Source organism: Xyrauchen texanus, chromosome 19 (assembly GCF_025860055.1).
Source record: "Xyrauchen texanus isolate HMW12.3.18 chromosome 19, RBS_HiC_50CHRs, whole genome shotgun sequence".
Classification (NCBI taxonomy): domain Eukaryota; kingdom Metazoa; phylum Chordata; class Actinopteri; order Cypriniformes; family Catostomidae; genus Xyrauchen; species Xyrauchen texanus.
This window is the reverse complement of record NC_068294.1, coordinates 9,193,158-9,202,758: the sequence shown is the minus strand read 5'-3', so window position 1 is coordinate 9,202,758 and position 9,601 is coordinate 9,193,158. Positions and strand designations below refer to the sequence as shown.

At 36.4% G+C, this 9,601-nt stretch overlaps 1 protein-coding gene across 1 annotated transcript in view; it reads right to left on the bottom strand.

Annotated features, from left to right (window-relative positions):
- Positions 1-918: 918 nt before the first annotated feature.
- The window catches only part of LOC127660129 (complexin-1-like), a 68,643-nt gene continuing 59,960 nt past the window's right edge, over positions 919-9,601 (bottom strand). The window contains exon 4 of the mRNA XM_052150223.1: positions 919-1,459. Within this exon, the coding sequence (XP_052006183.1) occupies positions 1,262-1,459 (198 nt within the window). The 3' untranslated portion in view covers positions 919-1,261. The remainder of the gene's footprint in view (positions 1,460-9,601) is intronic.

The following is a 9,601-nucleotide window of genomic DNA, read 5'->3' as shown; positions in this document are numbered from 1 at the left end:
AATGTACTGTACAGCAGTGATGATAAAGTGATAATATATATATATATATAGCCCTATTGATCCAATTGTAGTTTTATGTGATCTCTGACACCCCTCACATTGTTAAAGGGAAAGTTCACTCAGAAATTAAAACTCTAGTCATTAACCTTAATGTTGTTCCAAACCGGATGACTTCCTTTCTTTTGTGGATAATAACTCACATTGTGTTCCACGGAAGAAAGAATTACTGGTTTCGAAAGACATGAATTAAAGAATGTAATATTTTTTTTTACTTATTTCTTTAAGTACTGTATAAGCACAAATATGTCGATTCAAGATTACATCTAGCTTCTGACATGTCAATCATTGCGCCAAGCTAACATTTCTGATTCCATATTATTTCATCGTTTGTGTATGTGCGTTACATCATAATGAGGGACATACAGTTTTTTTCTAAAGGAAGAACTTCAGAGACATGTATGGACCAACAAGTTAACTCTGGCATCTGTCAGATGACAAAATCCAAAAACCAGAGTTATTGCCTTAAATTTCAATATATTTCATCTAAAAATAGCAAAAAATGAGATACAGTGTACCGATAAACAAAAGCATGCATAGAGGAAAAACAAAGCAATAATGTATGATAGTTTAAGTTCTTTTCCATTTTAAAGTTTTCCGTCAAACTAATCAGTAAAATGACACAATTCATGATGGCTTGAACTATGTACTACAGTAGTTTAAAGAATAGATATCAAATTAATTTGTTTATAGTATATATCAACAGGTATACCACATGGATCCTTCAATTATATCTATAACAGAGCAACAATCAAAAATGTGATATGATCCGGAGAACTCCCTCCAAGATAAAATTATGGCTTTTACTCTTAGTCATTATATATATATATATATATATATATATATATATATATATATATATATATATATATATATATATATATATAATGTATTCATCTACAGTTATTTTTTCATTTGCTATTTACAAACTAAATTAATAAAGCATAAGGATATTTTTGCTCTAAGGTCTGGACTCATGGGGCTTTACATTTGTCTTTAAACAGAGAAGCAAGGCAAGCATGTATATATCTATATATAAACTGTATATATATATATATATATTACATTTCTAGTAAAAGTTAAAGACAGATGTTATGGCACGTAGATCGAGTCCAGAGATCTTAGAACATATGTGATAAAGGTGAAAGGGAGAAAGGTGGTGGATTTCTTGACATTAATGATTTTGACTTGTTATGAACCACTGTTACTTTTTATTGAACATATCTTGAAGCGGGCCTGGGAGGAACTTCATGACCGTATCCACGATGCTCTCCTCTTCCTCTTCTTCATTGCCGCAGCCGGCAGGGATTGCTTTTTTAGGACGGGTCAAACTGCCTTCTGACGCCTGCTCCATGGCTGCCTGTGCCTCGGCCTCTTTCTCTTCCTTCTTCTTTATGCCATACTGAATAATAAAACAGCATAATGTTAGACAAATGTCCATAAAATGTGACTTTTTTGTGTCAAGGTCAATTTGGTGTCTACACTAACTAAGCTCTATATCCTCCTGACTAACACACAAATGTATGAGCAATGGGGAATTCTGATTGTAGCCAATTCTGGATTCTCTCACAACCTGGATATTCATTTAGAGACTGTTAAATTGGAATGGTATTGATGATTAGGGGTGTGCAGCAAAGCCATTATCTTAATCTGTATCTGTTGCTCTGGAAAAATGATCTGTATCTGTATTCCGATAGAGATATGGTCAAGGCTTAAAACCAAAGTGTATCAACACTAAATTAAATACACATTTTTAAAAGTAGCACTATTATGTTTATAGTTCATATAGTTAAACCATGCCTGGTATATGCCTATTAATAGAATATTCATATTTGTAATAATAATAATAATAACAACAACAATAATAATAATAATTAGAAGAGAATAGCAAGAAAAGAACGAGCATGTTATATTTTCTCCATGTGTACACTATTTAAACATAAGCATTTATGGAGCATTTAAACATTTTTGGTAATAAAGGCTTAACCAGCTGTGGGTATAAATGTGGTCAACGTTAAGAGATGGACAGATGAGCTCCACTGTGAAATCATCACTTCAGGTCAGGAATTCATTCATATTTAGTATTAATTGACAATTTAGTCATCATTTTGTTGTTATTATGCTTTATCCTTGTGCTTCTTTGCCTCTTGGATAATCAGTCTAATGAATATTTGTTCTATCATTTGGATGAATTTGTTATTCGTTTTGAAGTCAATATTCATGTCTTTCCGAATAAGATATATGGTTTCGGGCACATCCCTATTGACTATGTACCCAAAACTTTGGCAGACGTCCACCTGGCAAGCCAATATAATTATTTTCCCCTTTCAGTTATCTCAGTAATTCACCGAACCTTCATTTAAATCAGAGACATTTCCTAAGTTACAAATAAATGTCCTTTGATTTAAAATAATGTGCCACATATTGGCATGGAAATTAAATTAAAAAGTTCTTTGATGACAAATGGACCATTAGTTCTTTTACCCCCAAAGGGTGTGAGGCTACAAAAATGACGGCTCGTTAATTCTTGTCCATTATAATGTTTTACTCTTTATCAGAAAGACCACAAAGGCATGAGAAGTAATTCTCTACTTAAGTCAATGACATTTTCTTTTGTTTGTTTCTCTCTATTTATCTCATCAATATTTCTGACATTCTGAGTTTGAGATTTGACTCGATTTCATACATTTACTACAAGTATATTCAGAGTGGTTGGACTAAGTGTAATGAACTTAACAGTATAAATTGTAACTCTTATAGATGTGAAAAACTTACATTAAGTAAAAAACATTTACAATAAAAAAAACTTTTATATATAACATGTATTATTAAAAATGTTTTTTAATCACAGTCTATGAGATGTTTATTGATATATCATAAAGAAAACTCCGGTAGAAGGTGTCATAATTATGTAATCATTATGTATATCAATAGTTAAAAAAGCAAGTAATATAGTTAAATCAACTTTCTGAGCCACACTCAAGCAAAAGTATATATACTTTACTATGCATACTTTGATCTTGTGTAAATTTAATGGTAATAATTAAACGTTGGTTCGTTGAAATGTTATCTTTGTGTCCATGTTGGTTTCTTACAGTTTTTGAAAAAAACATTTATATCATTTTATATAAAAAATAAAAATAAATAAATGGTTTATTGAATTTAAAAAGGTCAAGTCATGTAACCATTTTAATACCAAGTAAAGGGTGTTAAAATATTTTCCTCGCACCTTGAATACATGAGAGTGTACACAATAATAATAATAACAAAAACACATGTTTTTACAAAAGTCTTTTTTTTTTTTACAAAAGTATTTTTAGGGTTACTCCATTTGAACAAAATGGCAATGTGTTTCAATGCTTTATTTATTAAATTTTTTTTAAGAAATAATAAGAAAAGATTATTCCAAACTACTTATGACAACATTTCTTTTTTTCAAGAATTTCAGCTTTTAATTAGACATTTATTTATTTATTTAATATGCTTTCTTTGGACTTAAAGATTTGTGACTTTAAAACCCTCATATAAAATATTAAAACTCACATTCTGAGTGATTTGCACTTTAAATGTATTTCTGAATAACTTTATAGATCCGGATATCTTTTGACCCATAGCTATACTTCAGCATTATGTGAATATGTGATAAGTCCGCTTGGAGAAAGTGGGACCTGATGAACAGATGATGGTTTTTATTTCCTAGAGTCCTTCATGATTCAGTCACATCTTGAGGAATAAGGCAACTGGAAGGGGTGGGGGGTTATATGTAGGGTTCATGATAGGGCAAGGCGTAAACCCCCTTTAGACACTTCGAAGCCTGAGACATTGACTTGTCATTAAATGGATTAAATGATGGAACAAATTTGGCATTTGGCAACTAGCGAGGTCAGAAGATAGCTCAGGTAATCATCAGCTGATCTTCTAACCAATGGATACCAGCTTTTCTACAACCATCTACTGAGCATGTCATTTCCATCACTTATGCACGCATGGAATCTTATTAACGAAGCTTAGTCAGAGATACACTTAAACGGGTTACTTAAATAGAGTGCTTGGCAAACTCTGAAGTGCAATCATGGATAAGACATAAGGACTTCCCTCAGTATTTCAGTCACATTTTCCACAGAATGTGGATATGCTGCCTTATCCATGTGGTATATTAGACCCTTGGGGTGAGGGCTTAGTGGGGGAAAAAAACCTATTTTCTTTTGGCTCCCATACTCTTGACATAGATTTGCATAAAATTTATCTGTTTTACTCAAACTCTGTGAGCTCACAAGAGGAGATCATTCTCCATTTTGTGCAGTCAGGCAAACAATCTCTGCAACAATGCCCAAGGTGCATTATCACAACAAATTTTCAAGAACCAAATCCATACTTTTTTCTAGCACTGACTTTTAGCACATCAGTGTATCTAATCAGTGTGATCTCATTAGTATTCATTATGTATGTACAAGAACAGAACTCAGTCAAATGCAACCATACTACTTGATATCATTTAAACCATCACAGATGAAAGGGCATTTTTAGGTTGTACTTCAAATCCATGACCTTTTCTGGCAATGCCTGACTTTATACTCTTAAAGACTACTTCAAGACTTTCTAAAAGATTTTTCTCTATGATCCAATTATAAAGAGCTTGAAGCCTGCGATTAAATACATTTCTGTGGAAAAAATAATCATATAAATTTCACCTTTAAATAAAAGCACACTGTAAAAAGTGATAACCTGATCGAACCATTACAATTAGCTGTATTGGTGTAACATCTCTATTACTGTCGTAACCTCCCTTTCCTGAATGAGCCCCTATAGTCAGAGAGACATACGGGTATAAAATGAGCTGGAATGCAACCACTCATTCAGGCTTTGGCTGAGCAGCTGAGACAAGGTCCCGGCCATTTCAGCGGGTAGTTCAGTGCTGTGGCAAGAGGGATACAATGTCTCGTTCCTTCCATCAGGGAACGGAGGTTACAACGGTAACCGAGATGTTCCCCTTCTGTCACTCCCTCAACGTTGTGTCGATGAAGTGATACTAGGGGTCCCTATACAAAATGGCACGACTACTGAACTGTGTAACGTGGACTAGCGGTGCGAGTCGACAGAACTATGTGTGCAAGCACACCAGGCAGTCACGTAACCTCCCCCAACACTCTTGTAGGCATCAAACAGTCCCTTGCATCTCGGGGACAAGTCGGCAGCACAAAAAATAAGTTCCGGCTGTGGCTGTTCTCCCCAAAAGTAACAAAGTAGTTCAGCTGGGGACCATATAAGGTCCACATCAGGGGGGTGTCCCTCCAAAGAGAAGGAGGAGGGGGGCATTCGAGTGGAAATACATCACATGGCCTTACCGAGTCCAGTCGGAAGCACGTCATGTGGAAGGGTCCGTTGGTAGGTCCTACCCGAGGGGGAAGGAGTTTCTACAAACATGGTGACCAGGGGCAGAGGGACCTCTTTACCGTTTACCAATGGGGAAACCACTTTGCGGACAATACATCACATGGGTTACCAATGGTGTAGCCAGTGCATGTGGAGCACCTACCCCAGTACAGGGCCTAATTAGTACACTTACTGGGCGGCAACTTGCCAGCCACAGGGCTAAGGAGGAAGGACATTCAGGGTCCACACTTTTGTGAACATGACTGGGAGAGAGAGAGAGCGCATGTCTTCGCCTCATGGAGGGGAAAGGCGCTATATGCAAGCGATAAACCCGGCCAGCTGTCCTACATTACCAAACTTACCTGTTCATACCTGACAAAACACAGGACAAAACTGGCTTAAACCAGAGTGTTAGGTGTTGCCAAGCCCACTGCTCTACAAATGTCTGCTAGAAAGGCGCCGTTGGTCAGAGCCCAGGAGGCTGCTACACCCCTGGTAGAATGGGCGCGTAGCCCCAAGGAGATGGGGGGTGTTGGGCAAATCCTGGGCATGATATGCCATAGATATGTCAATGACCCAGTGGACGATCACTTAAGTCTTCTGTGTCCTGTCCAAGGGCCAGACATGGAGATTCCAGAATTCTGGTCACAGGTGCCAGATGGTGCCCAATCCCTGAGAAAGAAGGTCCTTCCTCAGGGGAATTCTCCAGGGGAGGGGGGCTGTTGTGAGGAGCATGAGGTCCGAGAACCAAGTCCAGTTGGGTCAATAAGGTGCCACAAGGATGACCTCCTCCTCGTCCTGACCTTGGAGCGTCTCAGGGGCGCTTTGAAGCCTTTCTTGGGTCCTTGGCGGCCGGCCGTGAGACTGGTGGTGAGACTCATTGCCGGGGCCGGTCTACTGGGGCGGAGCCAGATTTGCGCGGGGATTCAGGGGGAGCGGAGGATTCCACTCCAGCCCGACGTTCGCAGTCACCCTGGCAAGCATGGCCGTCAGCTGCGCATGACGTCAGAATGAACCACCACGCTCTCCAGTGCTGTAATCGAAAGCTCATCCCCTTTGCGAGCCGCGAACGAGATCACAAACTAGCCCTGAGATTAGCCGGCGATCCCATCGCAGAACTCGCTGCTCCCATTGAAATCCCCAAATCGCTCCCAGTGCTAACCAACATGGCTTTGAACCCGTAGGCAGAAAGACTGCGGCGGCAATCGGCCACGACTGCAACGTTGCCATAATCATGCTCTCGCAGTGAGAAAATGACCCGTCCACGAATGCTGTTCCCGCATGGGCAGCGCCAGACATATGAGGCAGCGATAGTGGTCGTGGGAACGGAGAGGTAATGATCGCAACCAGGAATTATACACAAACGGAGAGGCATCTTTAAAAAGATGATCTCTGTGATTGCCACTATTTTAGAAGGGAAACATACCCTTTTAGAGGAAGAATATACTCTTTTAGGGTGCTGAAGCTCCACTCAGCACTCAGGAGGTGAAACCGCTTTAATGTGCTTTAAATCCAACAGCTTCACTGAACTCAGAAATGAATGGACAGGCAGAGTAATTCAGCTCACTGAACACAACCGCTCGGCTCCAAAGAAAAAGTCTGAATGAGTGGTTGCATTCCAGCTCCTTTTATACCCGTATGTCCAGGGGAGTGGCATGCAAATTCAACTCGCCATTTCTCATTGGCCTTTTCTCAAAAATCAGAGATGTCTGGGGATCCTAAGGGCGACCCCTAGTGTCTCTTCATCGACACAATGTGGAGTGAATGACAGAAGGAGAACCTAATGCATTCAGGTACATTCATTGATGTTAAATAATATTTTTGACTTGAATCAAACCAGTTAATTTAGATGTTACCACATGAAAAAAATGTTTTAGGTTTACAATTTTTTAATACTGTTCATTGTGAAAAGCTTGGTCTGATTTTAATATAATTATAACATATTATAATATATGACGCAACACACCCGAGACATGACACAAGCATGTCTTACGCAGGTCGTATGGTCTTTACCTCACAAATATTTAATTACCAACAAGGTTAAGGAGGTGTCCTTTAAATTGTTACACCATTTTTACCCAGTCAATCTTTATTTAAATGCTCCCTGAAATAGATCCCTGAAATAGATCCACTTTGCTCCTTCTGTAATGCTGTAGATGAATCTGCCCCTCACCTTTTTTGGGAATGTGTCCACGCTGTAGTATTTTGGAGAAAATTTGGTTTGTTTGTACATACCTCTATTTTAACTAGTTTTTCTTTGCTTTATAAAGACGTTTTATTTGGTTTTCACAGTTTTGATAACTTAAGTTAATATTTTGTGATTAATCTGTTTTTCTACCAGTTAACTCTTTCTAACCAAGTTTTTTTTTAATACATAAGTGTAAATTTATATGTCTATAAAGCCCCTATTTGCACTTTTTTGTAAAGACTTATAATATTATTTAAATACTCTTTGTACCTTAAACAACTCCAAAACACTATGTAATGAATATAATGTCTTGGCATTATTGTAAAATATATCTGTAGTATTGTATACTTTGTATACCCCTGGCTTGTTTCTAAAAAAAGAAATGTCTGACACAGGTGTACATTGACGGGTCCTTAAACAAGCCCTCATAATAAATCTCCAACTGATTGACAAATTCACTTGTGTAATGGATTGCTGTGAACTGTATGCCAAAGATCAGTAATATGGTAGTAAACAGTACATTGTATTCTAAAGCCACTTTTTGAATGTTCTTATTAATGATGAACTCTTCTGCCACAAGAATGTAATGCATTTTAATTATCTGAATATTTTTATTTTTAATATATATATATATATATATATATATATATATATATATATATATATATATATATATATATATATATATAATTTTTAATATTTAAAGATAACTATGTATAATTATTTCATCATTATATATTGAATTATTGTTATATGAGGGGCTTTCTCAGCAAATATTTGTATATGCGTTATTAATCGTGATTAATTAATCGGGACACCATGTAATTAATTCGATTAAAAATTTTAATCGATTAAAAGCCCTAATTATAAGTTCTCATAAATAACTGTACAGTTATAATACATTATAATAGTTAACCTATTTATATACAGTATCTACCTTAAAGCAGAAGTGCCCAAACTTGTTCATATGAACTGCCAAAAAACTTGATTGAGGGCAGTGGGACAAAAGTAAACGTTGCATATATCAAACTGTATTATTTTAAAATAAATATTAATACTACAAAAACACAGGACTCTAAAATTAAAATAATCAAGTGACCTATACTTGCACAATGCACATATCTGATTTCATTATAATTTTTATGTATGTCTCTTTCTCATAGTGGTAAACTACTAAATGTAAGCATCACTTAAAACATTGTTATTGTCTCTTTGAGAACAGCATATCTCCTCACATCGAATACATGGTAGTTCTGTGCAGTTTTGGAGAGAAGAAGATACAATGGCATGACGTAATACTATCAAGTAGGATATTGTTTTGCTTTGTGACAAAGAAGATATTACAAATATTTCTTATCATAGAACAAGGCTACACATTGTCCTGGATTTCACTCAGTATTACAATTTATTGAGACTGCGAAATGTAATAGGAATATTTAATTAAACAGTATTGTATAATATTTTTGCGTAGTTAATGCATTTATCCTACTTATTTTTAGTAGACATTAAAACTGTTTTCCAGTTGTGATATCAAAAACTTGAATTGTACCTTTGCTTCTTTTCTTAAGAGGCGATGGATTAAGGCTGAATGCATAACATTATGAAAGGAAATAAAATCTACAAAGCACATTTCTACATATTAAAAAATTGAGAGGCCTATTAATTTCGTTGACTCCAAAATATGATTACGATTATCAACCTGCCGAAATATGGCATTGTATCTTATGGTTATTAAAAACTTGCAGCTATCTGTTTTTAGGCAGATCGTTGTAATGAGATATCCTCACGTTTAACAAACTAATTACAGTATGATGCACACAGATGTTATAAACACCCCAAAATGGGTTTTAGTCAGAATAAAAGAGGAAATATGAAGAATTAGTTCACTGCATTACCGTTTTTGTCTTGCTGGCAGGGCAGAAAAGGGATTTTTGAGAGTACTGGTCTGTTCACTGTAGTGCTTGTCATAATGTTGTGTGGTGT